The following is a 23,027-nucleotide window of genomic DNA, read 5'->3' as shown; positions in this document are numbered from 1 at the left end:
GAGCAGAGCTCCAAATGCAAGGAGAGACATTACTTCTACCAACTTACAGTCTCTAGTAGTCTCAGATACAGACTAGGGGCTCTGCCTTCCACCGCCACCATTTTGATGGAACACTTCTTGCGCAGCCCAGGACACAGAACACCAGTGTTTGGAAAACTGCCTGGGAGACTCAAGATGATAGCTTCCTCTTAGCTTGAGAAGAAATACTACAGACTCAGAACACTGAAAAACCAGTTTATTAGCTTGACATAATTAAGCCAGTGGAAACCTCATTTCAACACCACTTGCACTGAAATACACAAACATGACCTTGAGCCTACCTGAGACCCAAATGTCTGGGAGTTTTGAATCGACCCATTTGCAACTCGACTTATTTTCAGGGACTGTCAGTTGAACACCCTAAGGCCACACCTGAACATCTGGCTGGTCCCTGAGAGCCCCAGATTTTCCCTAACAACTTTATTACTCCATTTGTCAAATTCTTTAGGTACTGATCATTTGTAAATAATTTTATTTGATGCACACGTTAAAAGTATTTTTCAGACATTAAGTTTCTACTGAGTTTGTGTTTCAGATTATAAGAATTTAGGATTTGTACATTTATGTAAAGTAAAAACTTAGATGATGTTCCAAAGCAAATTTTTGGATGAAAGCTGTTCTGAGAAAGTTGTGCTTAGCTGCTGCTAAACATACTTGTGCAGCCACTCGATCAAATTCCTCCTCGCCTCCTCGATATAAGGCTTGTCAGCAGGTGAGCAGTCTTCTCTCTTACGATGCACAAAGCCGTGAGTTTGCCCAGTAAAGGTTTTAACCTGGTGATTAACTTTGCAGTGTTCTTTCAGCTTCTGGGTCAGCACAGAGACCTGGTATACAAAAAATGTCGTGATGGTGTGATTTTAACCCTCTAGTGACATCTTCCATTCGTAAACTCTTCAGTGCTTAGAGCTAGCATGGGGTAAGTATACATCCACAGCTGTAGTGAATACTGTGTCACACAGCAAAAAAGCTCCAGAGCAATATTCAAATGATGGGACAGCACCTGCACGTGCTCCTGGACTTACTGTGAGGTTGAAACCTAGTAAGCCCACCATGACTTCAAAATGCTGCATGTCAAACATGCATTTAGTGGGCCAAGGCTGTAGCTTAGTAGTAGAGCACATGCTTAGCCTGTGTAAGGCCTGATTTCAATTCCCAATAGCACACACGCATGCATGCACTTAATACAGCTGCCCAATTGAACACCCTAGCTTAGCACCAAGGTACACTGAGGCTACTGCTCGTGTTTAGTGCCACAGCTCTTGGCATGGGAGAAGCTCATCAGACTGTATATGGGTCGACAGGAAAAAAATCATGTACACACACACACACACACACACACACACACACACACAAAGTCGCTAAAGAGTATGTTTTACTTGGTGAAGCCAAGCTAATTTCAGGTGGTTTTCTGTGGCATGCCTGGGGAAATCATTCTCACTGAACTCCAGATCAAAATTCAGGTCCAGCAAGATAGTTCAGTGGGTAAAGGGGCTTGCTGCCAAGCCTGACACCCTGGAATTCACATGAGATGGAAGCAGAGAACAGACTCCACAAATAATAATAAATTAATAAATAATATTTTTAAAAATTCAAAGTTGGGCTGCAGAGATGGTTTAGTGGTTAAGAGCACTTCCTGCCCTTCCAGGAGACCTGAGTTTGGTTCTCAGCACCCACGTGAGGAAGCTCACAGCTGCCTGTATCTCCAAAACCAGGGAATTTGACACTCTCTTCTGGCCTCTGTGGGCAGTACAGTTCTGCACACATACTCACACAGAGACATACACTGCACTTCTGCACACATACCCACACAGAGACATATTATACACAACATTTATAATAAAAATAAAATCCTTAAAAAAATCAAAGTTGGTTTCTACTGAATGGGTGCTGGTTTCACACTGTGGTAAAACTAAAGCACCAAAGACCAAACCATCATAAACTAAGGAAACACCATCTGAATGAATACATTAATTACTACCAGTAATTTCTAAATCACTGTTTTTAAATCATACTTTCCTGCTTTTTCTTTCTTTTCTGGACTTAACAAATCCATCTGTAAATAAGAGACTTTATGGTAACCCAGGTTTTACCATGGAGGAGTGAAGGCAGAGACTGTCCTTCCTGGTGAACACGCCATACCAAGCACACTTCTTCAGACTCCCACACTAAACAAACATGTCCCAGGGTTACAGTTCCATCCTAAGTCCCTCGTAGGCCCCATTTATTTAAAATTTCATCATTAGAGTGATCAATGAATTCTTCAGAATTTTTTCCCCAAAACATCAGGACATGCTATTAAAACCGCAAATGAGAAGAAAAGACGCTGACTCACCTGCTCAAGGGGAATCACAGCATCATTTTCAGCAAAAATGAACAATGTAGGGTTCCTCAGATTATAAACATCTTCAGACTCTCTGATGATGCCTGCAAGAGTTCCATGAGAGTGACTTCCACAGCAGTGCCACAGAAAACCGCTTGAAATTAGTGTGGGTTTACCAAGCAAAGCATACACTTTATTGTCTTTGTGTGTGTGTGTGTGTGTGTGTGTGTGTGTGTGTGTGTGTGTGTGTTGTATGTACATGTTCCTCTATGTCCACCAGGGTGCTTGTGCCTGAGTGTAGAGGTCAGAAGTCAATGTCAAATATCTTCCTCAGTCTCTCTTCTTTTTTGATACAGCGTCTCTCACTGAGCCCAGAACTCAAGGATTGGGCTGATCAGTGAGTTCCAGGGATCCTTCTGTCTCCAGCTGCCCAGTGCTGGGCTCACAGACCTGTGCAACTCTTCCTTTCCCCTTCCCTGATTTCTATATGGGTACTGGGGCTCTGAACTCAGATCCTTATCTTTATATGGAAAACACTTTGACCACCTGAAGCATCTCCCCAGCCCTTGCTTTGTTTTCTTTCTGAAAATATTCTATTTATTTTAATTTTATGTGTGTTAAATGTATTGCCTGCATTTATGTAAGTCAGAAGAGGACATCAGATTCCCTGGAACTGGAGTTAGGAATGGCTGTTAGCCACCATGTGGGTACTGGGAACCGAACCCAGGTCCTCTGCGAGAGCAGACAGTGCTCTTAACCACTGAGCCATCTCTCCAGCCCTTGCTTTGCTTTCTTAAACAATTCCACAGATGTGCTTGGCCTATGAAATTGTGCAGAAAGGAAACTGATTGAACCAAATCATCCTACTCTCCAGCTTGTTCACAAGAAACCAGGCTATTAAATAGCATATTAGATCCTCTGGGCTGCTTGGTGTGTAAGGACACAGAGCAATCAGTGGAATGCTCCCTCCTGGGATGGCTTTTATTTACAACCATTATTCTAGAAGTTTCTACACAAGCCCCACAGGTCCTGGCTCCAGGGAAATGGACAGATTCATTCAATAGCCATTGGACCTGGTATGTACTCCAGTAGGACCCCAGGTGTAGGACCAAGCAGGTCATTTTGTAAGCATCAGAGCTCAGCCTTCTCTCACAACTCTGAAGACTAATTAGTCCACAGCATGCTCTGCCTGAGCCAGGGTGACCCACAGGTATACCTGCTTATGCAGAAACTTAAGTACATGCACTGTTGAAAGTTACCATTTTCAGATAGTTTTAGATAGATAAGGACCAGGGAAATGGCTCAGCAAGTACTTGCTGCAAAAGCCTAGCTACCTGAATTTGATCCCAGAACTCATATAAAATTGTCCTCTGACCACCACACACGCGTCAAGGCATGTACTTTGCACACACACATCATGCATAATGAGAATAATGAATTTTTCTAGCAGTTCACTTTATTTCAAAACAAGATAAAAAAGGTATTAAGAAAGTTACATGAAAAATGAAAGAGCCAAGAATTCAAAGTTGAAGTGACAGAAATCAAGGAAGAATCTCACAGTAGCACAGCCTGGTGCAGGCCTTTGTGGGAGCTGCCGGCAGAGTTATTAGTGAGGGAGCTGGGTTTTTCCACAGCTTCTCTATCCTCTCCTTTAAAACAATCAGCGGTTAAGAGCACTGACTGCTCTTGCAGAGGGCCCGGGTTCGATTCCCAGCACTCACATGGTGGCTATGAACGGTCCTTAACTCCAGTTCCAGGGGAATCCGAAGCCCTCTTCTGACCTCCGTGGCATTGCACGACATGGGTGCACTCACATACATGCAGCCAATACACTCATACACATAAAATAAAAATAAAGAAAATACTTTTAAAAACCACTTGAGAACAATAAACTTTTAAAAAGGAGTAGGTAGGGGCTGGAGAGATGGCTCAGTGGTTAAAAGTAGGTACTGCTGGCTCAGTGGTTAAAAGTAGGTACTGCTCTCGCAGAGGACCCAAGTTGATTCCCAGCACCCTTGTCTGATGGTTCACAACTACCTGTAGCCCCAGCTCCAGAAGGCTCGGACACCTTTGGCCTCCATGGGCACCTGCACTCACGTGCACATACCCCTCCCCCCCACATGAATAAATAAATAAACTAAATCTTTAAAAAATAGAATAGGTAGATAAAATAACTTTCCACTACTCCTGCCAGTGGCGGCAGCAAAGCTAGATAACACGGAGGGTCTCTGCTCCCCTTGCGCCTTTCTGGAAGAAGGCAGAGAATCAAGGAAGGATGGCCAAGCTCCTTGCCCGACCCCGGCAAAGCCACATGATGTGGCTGGAGGGAGTGTGGATGTCCTGTGTGCCCACGTGCGATCAGGGTCTGCAGCTCACGTGCTGCACAACAGTGACCAGCAGGTGGCGCGAGGGAGACGCCCACTCAGGAACACCTTTTCATTCACACAAAGACAGCCTTGGTCTAACAAGTGGCCGGCCACATGGCAGGAGGCCAAGCGGAGATACATTGAGTTTCTTTTGTTGTTTGAGACAAGGTCTCACAATGTGGCTCAGGCTGGCCTGAAACTCTCAGTCCTCGGCTTCAGCCTCCCCAGGGTTGGGATTACAAATGTGTGTGCCGGTGTCTGCCTAACTTTATTTTCCTTTGTGTAATATTTTGAAATTTTTTCTTACTGCTAACAGTACATGAAAATGTCACAGTGAAGGGCCGTTAAGCCAAATAAGAATCACTGGTGCCTGTATAACTTTATGATACGGTAGTCAATTTTCCTCACATTTATTTGGAACGTTTTTTAGTCTGAATGCTTCTAAATCGTGTACTTAATGTGCAGTTTCTATGAACAGACTGAATGTTCTTATTCATTTCACTGCTTTGATAACTTTGTTTTGGCTAAAATGTGAAAGTTGAAATCTATATTTTAGAGTAGGCTTTCCTTTTTCTTACCATCTTCTGTGTGTGCCCACATGCGTGTGTGTGTGTGTGTGTGTGTGTGTGAAACAAACTCAGTATAGTTGAAAGCAATTCATATTTGGAAAGTGTTTTCATAGATATCACTTACAAAAATGTTGCTTGATATTAATAAGTTTCATAAGCTTAAATTCTCTCCCCTTCATCCCAGCTGAAGACAGGGAGACAGGGCCGGCGGCACTCCCAAATTTACAGTGGGGACCCAGGTCCGCTCACTCCCAGCGACATCTCCATAGCTCAGGGTTGACCTAGAACTTCCTATGCAATCCTCTGCCTCAGCTTCCCAATTGAAGGGATTACAGGGCAGGTATAAGTCAACACATCTAGCTCTAGTTTTAGATTCTTTGGGGCACAAGGGATGTTCATGTGTGTCACAAGTGTGTGGAAATCAGAGTGGCCTCAGTTGTCATTCTTGGGTGCCCACTCATCTTGTTAACACAGGATTTCTTCACTGGCTTGGCATTTGCCAATTAGTCTACGCAGGCTGCCCCCGGAATCTGCCCGTCTCCACTTCCCCAGCTCTGGGATTAATGAGGGCCGCCATGTCCATCTATTTAACTCAGTACCTCATATTTGCAAGGAAAGCACTTTACTGAGTCAGCTCCCCAGACCGAATTGCTGATTCTTAAAGCTAAACCTTAAACTGGTCCAACTCACACTATGGGGTTTTGTGTTGCACCATGCTGGAGAGACCTACGCTTTCTGTCACTCAGCCATTCTTCCTGATCTCACCAATAAAACACACACAGCAGACTTACCATAGACAGACACCCCTGCCTTGACTTCCGGGTATGTCATCATCACATGGTGCACGGCAATTCCCCCCCAGCAGAAGCCCACGATGCCAATTTTCTGGGCATGACACTGCTGTTTCAGATACCTCAAGACAGCATCGACCTCTCTAGGACAGGAAGAAAGGCATTAGGAGATCCAGGGCTGCTTTTCGGAAAGCCTTCGAGGGCTGTGCTGCTGCTAATTAGGCTGTCTTGGAGACTGCTACTTGAAGTTGTCAAAGATTCTTTCTTAAAAAATATTTTATTTTGGGGCTGGAGAGATGGCTCAGTGGTTAAGAGCACTTACTGCTTTTGCAGAGGCCCCAGGTTCAATTCCCAATACCCACATGGCGGCTACAAATTGTCCTTAACTCCAGTTCCAGGGGAATCTGAAGCCCTCTCCTGACCTCCGTGGCATTGCACAACACGGGTGCACTCACATACATGCAGGCAATACACTAATACACAAGAATAAATAAAAATAATACCAATAAAATATTTGTAAAATATATTTTATTTTTACTGTTTTTATTTTATATATGTGAGTGTATTGCCTGCCTGCACGTATGTAAGTGCACCCATGTTGTACAATGCCTGTGGAGGCTAGAACTGGGCATCAGATCCCTTGGAACTAGAGTTACAGATAGTTGTCAGCTGCCATGTTGGTGCTGGGAACCAAACCTGGGTCCTCTGTAAGAGCAGTCAGTGCTCTTAAGTGCTAAAACATCTTTCCAGCTCCTCAAAGATTCGTTTTTGTTTGGATGGTTGGCTGGTTGGTTTGGTTTGATGTTTTCTAGAGACAAGGAAAGTCTCATGTAGCAGGTTGGCCTCACACTGGTTAAGTAGCTGAGGATGATCTTGACCTCCTGATCCTCAGCCTCTACTTCACAAGTACTGGTATTGTTAGAGTAGCAAAAAGCCCCGTAAATTCAACGGGACAAGATTGTAAAATCCTAGTTTATCTGTTGGAATACCCACCTTTCCAGTCTCACCGGTCAATCACGGGGTGATAGAACCACCCCTAGGAAGGCAGGTTCACCTTAAGTTGTGCTAAATAGTTGGGGGGAACTACTGGGTGCGTTAATGACACAGTGACTTATTCCTGCCTAGAATCAATCCTGTTGTAGTGCAGAACTCAGCAGAACTTCTGACCAGCCAGTCATGTAGGTCTCTGTAAGTCTGTCAGCTTTCCTGAATTGTTCAGGAAAGCATAATTTCTCCTTTCCTTCTTCATGGCTTTCTTACTAAACATGCTTTCTTTAAGGCTTTGGGTTGCCCCTAGCATCTTGTATTTCTTTACTTTTTCTCCAAAGCTCCCTTCTCCCAGCCACGTGGCTGCAAGTCAGCCACATGTCTGACCTCGATGCAGGCTCTAAACCTGCATGGCTTGACGCTTTCTTTCCTTCTTCCCACCATTCGCCTCTTCAAAGCAGGTGCTAAGATGACCAGCTCACCTGCCCTGAGGATTTTTCTTTAAGATCCTAATAAAATTGTAAAAGCTTTCGTTTGGGTCCATTCTTAAATTCTTTTATGACTGAGACTAAGAACCCCTCAGGGGACCCTCTTTCTCCCAGGTTCAGTATTGCTAGTATGTGTCACCACACCCAACTCAAAGGCATGTTTTGGAACACTGTGCTCGCTGCCTCCTGTCAGAACTGCACTGTCCCACAGGTGTCCCCACCAAGCCCAGCCCCCCACCAGTCACCTAGCACCAAGATCTGACCAGCTGCCTCCCAGCTGAGGACGGCGAGGACAGAGAAGCTCCTCCCCAGCTCAGGAGAAAGGTGAAACTTTCAGTGTGACTCTAAGACCCCAGTCCTTGGCCTGGTCCCCGCTGTGAGCACCCATCTCATCTCCCACTCACGTGTCAGCCATGACCATGGGCAGTTCCCCAGGCAACCTCAGACTGACACACTCACAACCAACCTTAGTAGTCCTCCAAGTCCACATCACCCATCTCCTCTGCCCAAAGAGCACAGCACGGTGGAGAGCTACAGGGACCATTACCATGAGGACAGTGTCCCTCATCTCCCTCATCTTGCAAATGGCTCAGTTGCAAATTGATTGGCTGGAACTTGGAATGTGTTTTCAACCAGAGGCACTGCACCAACATGTGGGTAGGGCTCCAAGGCCGGCCCAGAGAGCTCTGTGTGATCGGCTGGGGAAGAAATGATGTGTGACTGCAATTTTTAAAAGGTGTGAGAGATAAACAATGCCTAATTAGTTTTGAAAACCAGAGAGAACCATATTACTCCTTCAACCTACTGACAAACTGTGCATAGCAGATCAAGAAATGTATGTCTAGGTAAGATTTGTCTGAGAACAACTGGTCTTTGCCCAGGATTTGTCTACATGACACACAGTAATTAAAAATACCAGACCGGTGGAACTAACCTTCTTGGGTGTTTAACAGACATACTTTGAGGTCTATAATAATTTGGTCAGAGGGACATAAAGGACACTTTTTGCTCCTTGCCCTCCTAGGTCGACTAGTTCCAGGGGACTGTGGGCATCTCTCAAAATGTCCTGCTCTTTGCCCAGGATTTGTCTACATGACACACAGTAATTAAAAATACCAGACCGGTGGAACTAACCTTCTTGGGTGTTTAACAGACATACTTTGAGGTCTATAATAATTTGGTCAGAGGGACATAAAGGACACTTTTTGCTCCTTGCCCTCCTAGGTCGACTAGTTCCAGGGGACTGTGGGCATCTCTCAAAATGTCCTGCGATGGTGGTGGGTCACCTGCCCTCTTGATCAAGGAGCCCAAGGAGACCCCACCAGACGGACTTGAACCAGTGTCCTGTCTGTAGGGAGGAGGGTCAACACAGAGGAATCATGTCCTCCATGCTTCCAATCGAAGCCAACCATGGTCGAGCAGGACCTTTGACTTATCTTCACATAGGCAGAACTGGTAAAAGAAAGGAGCCAGGGGCTCCTCCCAAGCCCATGTGACCCCTGAGGAACAGATCCTCAAAGGACCTTAAGAGTAAAAATAAATCGGTTTATCTGGACCAACTGTACGGCATTAAACACCCAAAAGGAAAGCATAACCAAAGATTAAAGGGGCCAATATAATTTCATAAGAGTCCACGTGTATAGCTAAAGGCTACATAATGAGCAACAATGCCGGACAGGCAATACCTTCTTTTGAGTTGTTGGCCACGGTGGCCAAAGGGATTCCCAGTTAGTAACACAGCATAGAACTGGGAAATTGAACAGCAGACCCCAGTCTTATCCAAAGGAATATTGACAACTGATTAGTGCTGGATGAGGAACAGTTGACCCTCCTAAAACAGGGACCTCTAGATAGGCTGACTAGATTCACCAGAAGGGCAAGTGGAGGGGGGGATGTCTGGGGGTGCCAACAATGCAGCAGATAGTAGCAGGGATAACAGAGCATAGGGGCTTTAGTGGGGGGGAGGAAGGCTTATTAAAATTTTTAAAAAATATATGATTAAAAAATAATAATTCTTCAAAACAAAAAAATTGCTCCTTAATAATTAGTAGATGTGAAAAGCATTATCATTGAAATCTACTTGATGACTTTATATCCATGTTCAGATGCCAAGGAGCTCAGAAAGTAACTGACTGTGACTAGTAATAATCTGATATATAGAGATTAGAAATGCACGTGCAAACATCTTAACGTCAATTGCATTAAAAATATATTTTTCTGTATGAAACTGTGTATTTTAATAATGAAATGGAGATCTTTTTGGGGTTTGAAACTTCATTTAATTTTATGTTTTATAGGATTTATACGGAGTGTGATATTATGTAACTATTAATTCAACTGTAAACCTAAAAATTTACAGCCAATTTTGAAAGAGACGCATCTTAGCTCTGGAGATTGTTATTGAATATGATAATGCTGTTGTAATGAAATGCCTCTTCTGGTTATATGGTTATTAAATAAATAATTTTTAAAAATAATAAAATATTTTTGAAATTTTTTAAAAAGGCGCAAAGCAACACTATGCTATCTCGTCTTCAATCACTGTGTAGCCTTGGCTAGCCTGGAGCTCCCTATGTAGACTAGGCTGATCTTGAACTCACAGAGATGAGTCTCTGAGGAATTAAAGGTGTGCACCGCTATGCCTGGCCCTCTTTTTTAATCTTAAAGTGTATTTGAGCACATTGGGACAAATGCATCCTAGCATTCTGCGTATGTTTGTTTCCATGTTGCAAGGGCAGCAATTAACACTGCAAAATAAAATATAACCAACAATATTTTTTGTCGTTTTGGTTTTTTGTTTTTCTTGACTACTCTGATTTTAGATATGAATAACTGCCTTAACTGAGTGCGACAAGAGGATTCTTTGAGGGGCGTGGGTGCTGGTTTGCTTCGTAGCTCACTCTGCCCCCACCCTGCCTTCCTGGGAACAGAAGGGAGCAGCTTAGGATGAACCACTCTGCCCCATCTATATACTTTGAGCAGCTCTGTTCAAGGTTGCAGTAGAGTCTGTGGCTCATGCTTGACCAATAAGAAAAGAGAACTCCCCTGGCCACAGTGACGGATTCCAGGATGGCCTTCATGCCTGGTTACATCCAAGGGAACAAAGCAATGCTTCCTCAGTTGCTGGGAGACAGACCACGAGAGATTGACATGCTCAGACATCTCACCTCTCAAAGGTGAGAGCTGCATGAGGATGAAGTCAGTGCACAGGAAGTGGACCTCAGAGGTGATGGGGAAGAGCCCTGGGGATGCTCTAAGCCTAGGGGAGGCCTGGGGTCCTTGTCACTTTCTACGTTCAGCTTACCTGGTGGACTAGACCAAAACTCTCTTACATCACATTGTCTAGGGCCATGTGAAGTCTCCCCTCAGAGAGAGGGAGGAAGGGAGGAATCAGGTGATGAGGCCCAGCCATCTGCTGCCTCCTTGGGCTGTGCCACAAATACAACCTTGTCTCCTAATAACTTACCGATCAATTTTTCTGGCATTTCTTTTCTTCACCCACTCTGGGAAGGTGGACCAGTCATTAGCAGGGTCCCATGGCTCTTGCCCCACAAAGAAGTCTGGGACGATGGCTCTATAAAATATGGGCATGAATCAATCAATCAGCCTTGCAGAGTTGCCCAGATTGGGTGTTTACTGGTTTTAAGCATCTTGTTAGGTTGGTAATTCTGGTCACAAAGAAGGAAAAGCAGGTGCCATAAAGTGAAAGGCAAACTTTCACTTTATGGCAAGGAAGCCAGCTGAAGCCAGGCCAGAGCACCTCAGACTTCACAACTGCAGGTGCACAGCCTTCAGCAGCCTGGGTGTGACCGTGCCCTGAGACATGGCAAGGCCTTCAGTGGGGACACTCCTTAGGAGCTATTCCAGTGCAGGATGAGGGGACACCTGGACCCATGCAAAGGGCATGTGGCTACAAAGGTCCCCCCTGTCCCTGTGGAGCTGTTCCCCTCAGCCAGCCAAGGAGTCTCCTGGCCTTGAACACTGGCTTTGGTTGAAAGGCACCCCTGAGGAATGTGACTAGTCACTGTGACCCAGTAGTATGCCCAGACCTTTGCCCAGGCTGCCAGAGAGACAGTTTCTTGCCTCTAGAGTAAAGTCCACAGCAGGTTCTAGAACAGGCCGCAGACAGAGCAGGTCAGGCTTGCTCGTAGCCATTCTCCCACAGGTCATCCCAGGAAGGATGGAGCCAGTATGGCAGGTTCCCAGAAGAAAGAGCTGCCCACTGGCTGCACTGGGGAAACCCAGCTTCTCTGCACAGGTGGGCAGAGCACCCAAGCTTGGCCGGAACATCCATTCATTACTCACCTCCCTGTTTGACCTAATGTCCTTGGAATTATTAGCTAAATCCTTTTGGAATATACTACCTGCTAATTGGCTTCCACCAATGTAAAAGCTAAGAATGTCATCAGACAGCATCTGTGGTCAATAACAGAAGTCATCCCACTTTACTGTAACCCATCTACCTAGTATTTCCTCCAATGTCCTTAAAAAGTACCTTGTTTATGACCTTCTTTTGCTTTGCCTCACTTTTCAACAGGCCTGTGAAACCTGCCCTGAGGCTCAGATGCTTCAGGGCCCAAGTGTTAAGTCCTATGAGTCTGCACAGTTGTGCTGGCCTGTGCCTGGGCAGAGCCCTTCATGGGGAGAGGACTCTCTGTGCAACAGGTCTGTAGGGTCAGGCTTCCTGGGGGCACCTGGTGTCCAGGGATCTGGTTGAAAGCAGTTAACTCCCTCAGATCAGTACTTAATTTCATAGGACAGCCCCCATTTCCTTGACCTCGTGGAGGTAACAAGGTGGATAATGCAACTAGAATGCGGGCCAGGCTGTGGCTTTTTTAAAAAATTTATTTATTTGTATTTTATGTGTATGAGTGTTTTGCCTGCATGCATCTAAGTACACACGTGTGTGCAATGCCCAAGGAGGCTGGAAGGGGGTGACAGATCCCCTGGAACTGGAGTTACAAGCTGTCATGTAAGTTCTGGGAGCTGGACCTGAGTCCTACGGAAGAGCAGGCAGTGTTTTTCATGACTAAACCTCTCTCCAGTCCCTGGTTTTGTCTTTTTGAAGGGAACAAAATGGACCTTAGAAATTTCCATGAATAAGCAAAGAACAAAACTTTATACATACGTGTATCCATTTCCAGCAATCATGTCAGCCATATACCTGGTGTTAGGCATCTGCCAACCGAATATGTCTTGAACGACAATCACAGCCTTGCCTGCATCCACGGGGGACCGGGTGACATAGGCCCTGATGTGCTCAACCTGAACCTCCTGACCCATGCCCCCATACTCTAGCCTGTGACCAATATCACATGGGCAGGGATTAGCTTCGTTAGCCATTGGGAGTCCTGATGTCGGGCTACAGAGAGAGAAAGAGATAAAGATGTATTGCATGCTGGGCAGTACCAATCTAAGTATTGTAAGTACTAAATAAACTATCACCAATATTACTTGGGAAAAAGGCATTCTAACACTATGGCATTTATTCTGAAGTAAATCAGTGGTTCGATGGTTAATGTTAACTGTGACCTCGATTGGATTAAGAGATGCCTCCAGGATTAGGGTCCTGTCCTGTGGGTAGGTCTGAGATTGTGTTCCCAGAGACAGCTCCTGAGGCCTCTGTCTCCTGGATCAGTTCCTGGATGGATTCATAAGAGGGTAGTGGAATTGTGAGATGATGAAACACAGGACATGGGGTAGTTAGAGAAAGGAGTCTCGAGGAGCATGTCCCTGGAACTACGTCTTGCCCTGGTCTCTGTATTCTCTCTCTTCCTCTGTTTCTCTCCTGTTAGTGTGTGAACTGCTCTTCTCCACCATGATGGATGGAATCATTTGAGCCCAAATCAACCTTTGCCCTTGTAAGCTGCTTATGTCGGGCATTTTGTCACAACACTAAAACCAAATAATACAAATGGTAATTTTTTTTTCTGGCACATTGAGGATTAAGACTCATGAGAATTTGTATCCATCACAAATACCAGTAATGCTAAGCTATAGGAGCTACCAGACATAAAAATGGGAGAACTAGTAGGAAAAAGGGTCAGGGGGTAAGATTGGTGGATGTGATGCTTAATTGTGATCCTCGGCTGGATGGGATTTAGACTCATCATGGAAACGAATCTTTGGGCTTATCTGTGAGTGAGTATCTAGACTATGTTAACTGTGGGAAGACCCATTGGAAATGTGTGTGTTATCTTGCCATGGGCCAAAGTTCAGGACTGAATAAACAGGAGAAAGCATCTGAGCGTAAGTATTCATCCCCCTCTGCTTCCTGACTGTGGATAAAACAGCCAGCTGCCTCCTCAAGCGCCTGCCACCATGCCTTGATAGGTCTTACCCTTGAACTATGATCTAAAAAAAACTCTCCCTTCCTTCAGCTCTCAGGGGTTTTGTCATGGCAATAACATAGTAACTAATACAGACAGAAAACCATAGCCAGACAAGCAGATGCTGACTGGAATGACCCAGAAAACATGACCATCAGATGCTTAGCATTATGAGTCCAGTGAGGCCTTGGAACAATGGGATGAGAATTTTTCCAACCCACTTACTTACGCAATGCCAAAACTTCTTTGGGAGAAATAAACAAGAAAAGCTCGACATGATCAAAATAATACAATGTGTGAAATTCCTGAAGAAACAATAAAAAGGCCAGGTGTTGTACCATGCACCTTTAGTCCCAGCACTCAGAAGGAAGAGGAATTCAGATCTCTGTGAGATCAAGACCAGCCTGGGGCTACAGGGAGATCTTGTCTCAAAAACAAAACAAACAAAAAAGAAATATTTTTAAAAATCTAAAGAAAAGATCTATGAATCTAGATTAGAGCACTATGGACCAAGCTCAGAGCTCTATAGACCAAGTTAGAGGTCTACAGACCAAGGTTAGAGCACGTGGTGGTTTGAATAAGAATGTCCCCCATAGGCTCCAAGTAGTTGGACATTTTGTCCCCAGTTGGGGAGGCTTTAGGAGGTGCAGCCTTGCTGGAGGAAGCTCGTCACTGGGGGCGGGCTTTCAGAGCTCTTAAGTTGCCAGATTTCCAGTTGCTGTCTGCTTCCTGCGCCTGCTTGAAATGTGATTGCTTACCTTTCTCCTTCAGCCTCTGCTGCCATGCCTCTCCCGCCATTATGAACTCTTAACCCCCTTGGAATTATAAGCCAAATAAACTCTTCCTTCTTTAAGTTCCCTTGGTCATGGTGTCTTATCACAACAAAAGAAAAGTAACAAATACAGAGCAATGTGGACCAAGGTTAGAACTCTATAGACCAAGGTTAGAGCTCCCCACATAGTAAACGTTGGTGCAAGTTTCAATAAAGATTTATACAAAAGATACTATGTAAATATGATACAATCAGGGTGGGGACATAGCTGAGTTGGGAGACCACTCACTGTCTAGGCACGAAGCCCTGGGCTCAATACCCAACGCTGTAAAAACTGAGTATGTGGCACACACCAGTAATGCCAGTAAAGGCAGGCAAGTACAGGAAACAGCAACCTGGGACTCTACTTGGGTCAGGCTATGCACACACCTGTCTTCTAATAACATAACTGGTGGCCCTGGACCCTTACCTGTATATACTATGCACACACACCCTCTCCAAACATGCACCTAGCAACCTGTTAGCAATCTGGGACTCACATGTGCATCAAGCTGTATGCCCACCCCACTCAAAACAATAGAATAAGTTTCTTCTTTCCTTAACAACCATCAAACTTAGACAGACTGTAATCAATCATGCTCCAAGGCTGGGTGTGGTGGCACACATCTGTAGTCCTAGCACTTGGGAGTCCAACGCAGGCAGATCTCTGTGAGTTCAAGGCTAGCCTGGTCTACATAGTGAATTCTAGGCCAGCTGGGGCTACAGAAAGGCCCCGTCTCAAAAGGACCAAAAAAAAAAAAAATTAATCATGCTCTAGTTAAGCTCAGTTTTGAGGGTAGGGAGATAATCTGGTCTCAACTGGTTTTGGGTGCATGTGCAATAAGGCAAACTATGTCTTCTAAGTGAATTTTTAGGGAGAATTCCCCATTTAACATCTTAAGCCTATATGCATAACTTAATGCATGTGGTTAAATTCAGATGGAGTACAGAAAGGGATGTGTACAAAGAAAAGGTTCTATTAACTTGAAAACTGTCAGTCAAAATAGATAACCACCCAAATTATGCCCCTAGTAACCAAACCCTCCTCTTGAACCCCTTTAAAAGAAGGCCCAAGCAAGAATCAGGACCCTTGAGTACTTTTTCACCCTTGTGGTCTGCTGTCATTCTTTACAATTTTTTAAAAATAAAATTTATTTTTATTTTATGTGTATTTGTCTACATGTATGTACATGCACCTGTGCATGCAATATCTCAGGCGTTACCATGGTTATTAGCTGGGACCCCATCCTCTGCAAGAGCCGTCAGCGCTCTTAAGTGTGGAGCCATCTCTCTAGCCTCTGCTGTCACTCTTGACAGTATAGCTGACCTGTTCTACTGCTTTACTTTGAATAAAGTTTCCTTGCTACTGTGCAATCTGTGGGAACCTTTATGTCAATTCCTTGAATAAGAGACCAAGAACCTGGAAACACCTAGCCCAGAACCTGACCACTGGTAACAATAACCAGCATTTGGAAGGTAGGGGCAGTAGGATCAGAAGTTCAAGGTTATCCTCAGCTACATAGCCAGTTTGAGGCCAGCCAGGGCTACATGAGACTCTATCTCAAAACTAAATAGCTGGGTGTGGTGGGAGGCAGAGGCAGGTGGATCTCTCTGAGGTTGAGGCCAGCCTGGTTTACCTAGGGAGTTCCAGGCCAGCTAGGTCTACAGGAGAACCCTGACTCAAAAAACAATAACAACAAAAACTAAACTAAATAAATAAACATAATGAAATCATAAACTCAAAAGGTTTAGAGATTAATTACAATGAAAACACAATACAGCAAAAGTCAATACAGTAGAATGTAGAGAAATCTGTTCAGTCTATATTGCATATGTTCAACAAGAGGAAAGAATGAAACTAAGCTAAACCTTAGGGAGATGGGGAAATAAAGAAAACCCCATCTTAGTCTGCTCAGGCAGCTGTAATAAACAGCAGAAACGTGGTCTGACAGCTCACAAGCAACTGCACAGCTCTGAAGACAGAGAACCCCAAGATCAAGATGACAGCAGATCTGTTGTCTTCGGAGGGCCTAGTTTAGGATCCACAGTGGCGCCTGTTCTCTGGGTCCTCACAGGGTGGAAGGTACAGACAGTTCTCTGGAGTCTTTTATAAGAGCACTCAGAACACCCTAAGAGCTGGGCCCTGTTGACCCTGTCCCTTCCCAGAGGCCCCCCTCCTGAGAGCCTCATCTTCAGGACTGGGATTTCCACCTGACTTTTGGAGGGCACATACACACTCAGACCACAATAAACCCTTCAAAGGTAAATCAAGGAGAAGAAATCCAAAACATTAAATTCTGACTCCTTGAAGAGTTCTAAACCAGGCACATATACAGCTAAGAGGTGATCAATAGAAAAGGAAGAGAAACACAAAGCAATAACCCATCTGTGGTGGGGAGGAGAGGCACAGGGAGGGCGGTGGGGAAGACAAAAATAAATACAAAATAAAAGTAGAAAGGTGGGCAGCACCTAAGAAATGACATCCAAAGTTGTCCTCTAGTCTCTATGCATGCGTGTACATGTGCATGTATACACACATACGCCTGCACATATGCACACATGCACACAAAAATAAAATAAAACACAAAATATCTGTAATTAACAGTAAAATTCCAGAGCACCAGAAAGGAGGGGAGAAGAGGAACAGAAACACAGGAAGGGGATGGGTGTCCCAAGGGCAACTAAGGATGTGCCAGGCCTGCATCGTTGGCTCACAGAACTAAAAAGCATGAGATGGATAGAAAACTTGGGAAAAGAGGCCAGAAGCCAAAGCCAGGGGTAGTGCACTGGCCTGGGTACTGGCCTGGGCTCTGGTATGGGCACTGGCCGGGACACTGGCCTGGACACTGGTCTGGACGCTGGCCTGGACACTGGCCTGGACGCTGGCCTGGGTTCTAGTCTAGGCACTGGCCTTGTGCTGGCCTGGGCACCAGCTGCAGGCCTTGTTTTTCCAGCAAAGTCCTGGAGTGAGGTGCAGTTGTCAGGTGGACAGAAGGCAGGGCAGAGCTCTGTAAGATCATCCCAGGCAGCTACAAGACACAGTGGCAGATCCACCTGGGGAGGACGAACTGGCTAATGAAGGGGCAAAGAAGCCACAGCAAGCTGTCCAACAGAGAAAACAGCCACACGGGACCCCTGCCAGAGCCACAGGTCACCTCCCAGGACTCGAAATCTAAGGGGAAAGCAAAATTAGCCTGTTCCAGGGAGATGCAGGGCAATGCCTTCCTTCCCCTCTGGGATAGGCAGAGTTCTTAAATAAGACCCAAAAATATACCACTCAGGAAAAGACTAGTCAGTTTCATTTTACTCCAACCGTTAGGAAAGAAGAAAATGAACGCAGCAAGCAATACCGAGTGCCGCTGAGGCCAGGAAGACCTGCTGCAGTCTGGCCTGGCACTGCTGTGTTGTCTTTCACAGACACCAGGAGCGACCAGTCTGCACTTGCTTCCATCGGAGCGGGTGAGGAGAGTGCCCCCACATCCTCAGAGTCTAGTGAGCCCAGGGGAGTCCTCTCTACTTAGACATCCTTGAGATGTTTCACAGCAAAAAGCTTTAAAAATTTCACCATAAATAAGATGATAAAGTTACCAAGATAGCAGTTAAAAGACTAGAGCCAGGCATGCACCTTTAGCCCAGCACTCGGGAGGCAGAGGCAGGGGGCTCTCTATGAGGTCAAGGCCAGCTTGGTCTACATAGTGAGTTCCTGGCCAGCTGGGGCTACAGGGAGACCCTGTCTCAAAAACACCAAAAAAAAAAAAAAAAAGATTAATAACTAGATTAAATAACTCCATAAAAAAATCAGGTACTTTCTGTAAAGAGAAGAAACAACATAGACCAGTGCACTGAAAGAGAGTCACAGGTGTGTGTGATGCATGTGTTGCTTGTGTGTGGTGTGTGTATGGTATGTACATGTGGTATGTGCGCATGTGTGTGTGGAGTGCATTTGGTGTGCATGTGTGTGGTGTGGTATGGTGTATATATATGTGGTGTATGTTTATATGTAGTATGTGTGTATGGTGTGGTGTTGTGGTTGTGTGGTGTGTGTGTGGTGTATGTGGTGTGGTGTGGTGTGTGTGTTGCATATGTGTGTGTTGTGGGTGTGTGGTGTGCGGTGTGTATATGTAGTGTGGGGTGTAGTGTATGTTGTGTGTGAGAAGTGTGATGAAGATATGGTGTGTGTGATGAGGTGTGTGTGTGTTTTTATTACCATGTATTGATGAAAGGACATTCTTGATGGCTCTCAGGGTGATAGCTGGACACCATGTAACTAAACACCAAGTAGAGAATGGGAGGGAGAGGAGGGAGGGAGGGAGAGCGGGAGAGGATTCTGAGAGCTACTCTTAACTGGGCTCTCAGAGACCACAGAAAGTCTAGCCTTTCCCAAGTAGTTGGTAATGTGTCCCTTTCAACTTGACCTCCAATTCCATAAGGAATTTCTACAGCAGAACAAGGTTTTTGTCTCACAGAATGGGGTAGAGCCAACACTGACCCAGAAATGCCTGTGTGGAAGGCTGGAGTCCTGCCCAGCCCTTTCACATGGGCTCGGCTCCAGAGCAGAGCTGTGGAACAAGGGCCAAGCCCACTGTGCGCAGGGTGGGGTGAGTTTTTATCAACCAGCCTGCTGCAGGCCAAGTCAAGTCTCAGGGAACAGATCCTTGACCCTTATACCCTTGACTGAACATATATTTCTGTATCTGCCAGTGGGATTTTTGCTTTTTTTCCCATAACACATTTATTAAAAGATAATTTTCAGGAAAAAGAAAAGACATTGCGCTCATCAGACATAAAATGATTACAGGTTGGGGATTTTATGTTCCTGGGATGTAGGAGAGAAACAGAAGATTTTCTAGTTGCCTGGATGGAAAAGTCAAAAGAAGACAGATTTCTATCCCTGAGGAATGTGGGGTGAAATGCAAAGGATACACAGCTTTCTTCCCAAGGAAAGGAGGAAGCCATTAGTTCTCTAGGAGGCAGGACAGAGCTTAGAAATCTATGGTCCATCAACCCATTAGCTGAAAAGAACTGCAGAAGACTCAAATACACAGAACAGGGCTGGACTCTGACAGCCAGAAAGTGAGCTGCATGCAGATGAAGGGTAGCTCTCCGCTGGAGCTCAGAGCTGCTTTACATTACAGGGCCCTTCACAGGAGTGACAGGCTTCCTGTTCATCCTGTATGGGGAAGGGAGGACATGTATAGCAGACTTGTAAACCTGTGTGTGAGACACACCCTGGCCACCCTGAGAGCACGCCTGTGGTGTGTGCTAGCAAAGCCTTCAAAAGTCAGGGAGTTCTTGGTAGTACCAGGAAAGGCTAGAGCATTCCCCTGAGGAGGGCATGCAGCCCCTTGAGGAGGACATCCCCCTGAGGAGGCCATCCCCCTGAGGAGGGCATCCTAATGACCAGATAGGTTCCTGGTAAGACCCCCAGTGGCTAAGAGCTTAAAGCACAAAATTTCCCCATAAACATTCATGCAAGATGCTGCAAATGTGGGAATAATCATGGGTCCACTCTGTTTCGGAGGGACCCTTGCTGCTCTTACAGACCTGCCTCTTACAGGCAACGTCCTTTGCTAAACTATAAGCCAAAACAAAAAGTGGGCTGGAGATATAGCTCAGTCAGTGGAGTGCATGTCCAGCATGCATGAGGTCCTGGGTTCAATCCCCAGAGCCCTCCAAACCTGGCATAGTGGCACACACCTGTAATCCCAGCATTGAGGAGGTAGAGGCAGGAGGGTCAGACATGCACTGTCATCCTTGGCTGTATTGGGAGTTTGAAGATATATTTGCACTTTCTGGCTTCTTTGTTGAACCAGTTAGGACATCTGCCTTCTCTTTCATGAATAAACAAAACCTGTGCTATGTGCTCACTTTTATATCTGGAGGAATGTCTTGATTTTACCTTTTGTGGAAAATAAGCTTTTAATAGTGGAACTGAGTATTGCTCTTTCCCACTGGAAGCCAGAACTGGGTGGTAAAGAAAGTGAGGATATGGTTTTCCTGATTTCATACCCTAAGGATTTATGTAATTCAGAAGTCAGACCACACAACAAAGTTTTCTAAAAGAAATGAAGGGGGGAGTGGAAAAAAGACTTTAACAGCACAAGATACAAATAGGATTGTAACCAGAAAACTTAGGAATAAAATGCTTAAGAATAAAAACTTTACATTTACAAACAGAAATCAAACAAATGGCAGGGGCTTAGGGTTCAAGGCCAGGAAGGCTAAAGTAAGCAAGTGGTGTTTAGCAGTGAGGGGCTGGCAGTTTACCCTTTACTGGCCAAACATTGCAGATACTTTGGCCCTGGGTTTTCAATCTTGCCTTAGGGAAGGCAGGGTGAATTCTTACCCTTAGGTGATTCTATGACTGTCTACTCTTCCAAATACTTAAGTTCAGTCATCAAGCTTGCCTTTTGCATAGGGTCTGTGGTTTGGATTAGAAGCCTAAATGTGATAAGCACACAGTGGCCTCCTTAAACACATCAATCATGGTCCTGCCTTGGGCCTCTCCTCAGGCTGTTCCCAGGCCCATTTGGCTGACCCATGTGTGCCTAGGGATCCTTTCTGACCACCTTGTTTTAATTGGGCTCTGAAAACAACAGGTGGCCTCTTCTATCAGCAACTGGACATAGACTGCAGTACTCAATCTTAGCAGGGCCTGAGCCAGACCCAGTGGTCAGGGAGTGTAAACTGTACTGTCTTTCTTGGCAAGGCTGACCCAGCATCTAGGATGTCACACTCTTGATATGACAGTGCCTCTTTGCTTCTGTGGAAGCAAAAGAAATCCTGACAAATGTGGATTCTGATTTTGGTGCAAGTATGTTCAATTTGTTCATAGCTTTGTTTCTAAAAACTATACAGTCAAAACTTCTGTCCTGAAAATAGAATTTAACCTCAGGGAGGAAGGGCTTTTAGGTTTTGTGTTAAACGGCAGTAAGAATACAAGTTTGTATAGGGGGATTTCAACTGTTTTAAAAGCGTATGCCTGAACACCTACAGGATTTATACACTTAGAAATAAAGGGTGTCTAGGACCGGCTAGGATTGAGGTCCTTGCTTTTTTGCAAAGGCAATATATTATTTTCATGAAAGTCCATTTCTAAAGTGGACTGAGGTAAGTTCCTCCCCTTTGCACTGGCAGAGCCCTTTGCTGTAATGCAAACAAGCCCCCCTCCCCCCGCGCCCCCTTCCCCCGTGACAGGTCCAGCTCTGGAGAGACCTCCTTTTCCGGGCCCCAGGAGAGCACCTACCTTGTCCGGTGGCAGAGGAAAGTGCTGCACACGGGAGACGTAGACGCAGCGGGACAGAGCAGAGCCTGGGGAGCCAGCTGGGGAGGGAGAAGGGGGAGGAGCCTCGGCAGCATGGGAAGTGGACTCGGTGACGGAGGCCCTGTGGCTACTCCCAAATTCGCGAACTCCAGAGAAAGCGCTAGAGTGCAGGGGAGGAGGAGGCGGAGGAAGCGAAGGGAAGACACCTGACAGTGTTCCGGGAGCGGGAGCGAGGCAAGGGGGTGCGGTGGAAAAAGTGCTGGGAGGGGAGAGGAGGAGGGGACCTGTGGGAAGGGGAGGGAGGAGGTGTGAGAGGGAGGAAGAGGGTCTGAAAGAGAGACACAGCCAAGCCGGGACAGTGACCCCAGGCCCTGCTCAGACCTGCAGCTCTCTGTTGGAAATCAAAAATCAGGCTAATTTTTAAGAATAAACTATTACACATTGCGAATTCACCCTCCATCCCCACCCCCACGTTGTCTGTTCATGTGACTGAGATCTAGGTAACAACTTGTCTACAGAAGGTAAAAGAAGAAAACCTTGCGACCAGTGGGTAGGGGGCGGGGTGGCGGCTTTCTACACTTTCCCAAGGCAAGGGCATTGAAACCTTCATTTCCCAGGAGGACGTGTGAATGCAGGCCTGTGGCCTTGCCCTTGACAGAACTTGCCTTCAGAAGGAAGAGCCAGGCGGTAATACAAAGAGACCATTGGGGCAGTAGTGTCTCTGAAAGTCACAATGCCAAGGGGACTCAGATAAAGATGAAGGGAACCCTGATGCCTGCCAGATGCCGGTGACCTTCACTAAACCTTTCAGGTGAGACAGGATTGCTTCTCTCCCAGTTACCTACAAACTGCATGGCAGTATATTTGTTGGGAGATTTCAGAGGACAAGGGGGTGGGGCAGGAGAGTATCCTCTAGACAGCTTTCCACTGAAACAAAACTTGCTATAAGGCTGAGTTGTGGGATGGAGAGATAGCTCAGCTGGTAACATCCATAACATCAAGACTGAGTTGTGTGAGAGAGAGAGAGAGAGAGAGAGAGAGAGAGAGAGAGAGAGAGAGAGAG

General features: G+C 45.7%; 1 protein-coding gene across 1 annotated transcript; it reads right to left on the bottom strand.

The window, feature by feature from the left end:
* Positions 1–217: 217 nt before the first annotated feature.
* Positions 218–22,061, bottom strand: LOC103737799 (carboxymethylenebutenolidase homolog). The gene is made up of 6 exons (XM_008837638.3): positions 21,947–22,061; positions 12,689–12,922; positions 11,027–11,134; positions 6,086–6,228; positions 2,372–2,463; positions 218–863 (listed from the first exon to the last, which is right to left on the bottom strand). Exons 1-6 carry the CDS (start codon positions 22,057–22,059, stop codon positions 684–686), a joined length of 870 nt encoding a protein of 289 aa, XP_008835860.1. The 5' UTR covers positions 22,060–22,061; the 3' UTR covers positions 218–683.
* Between the last annotated feature and the right edge of the window lie 966 nt (positions 22,062–23,027).

This window comes from Nannospalax galili, unplaced genomic scaffold (assembly GCF_000622305.1).
Source record: "Nannospalax galili isolate Female #2095 unplaced genomic scaffold, S.galili_v1.0 scaffold698, whole genome shotgun sequence".
In the NCBI taxonomy this organism is placed as follows: domain Eukaryota; kingdom Metazoa; phylum Chordata; class Mammalia; order Rodentia; family Spalacidae; genus Nannospalax; species Nannospalax galili.
This window is presented reverse-complemented; position numbering and strand designations above follow the sequence as displayed.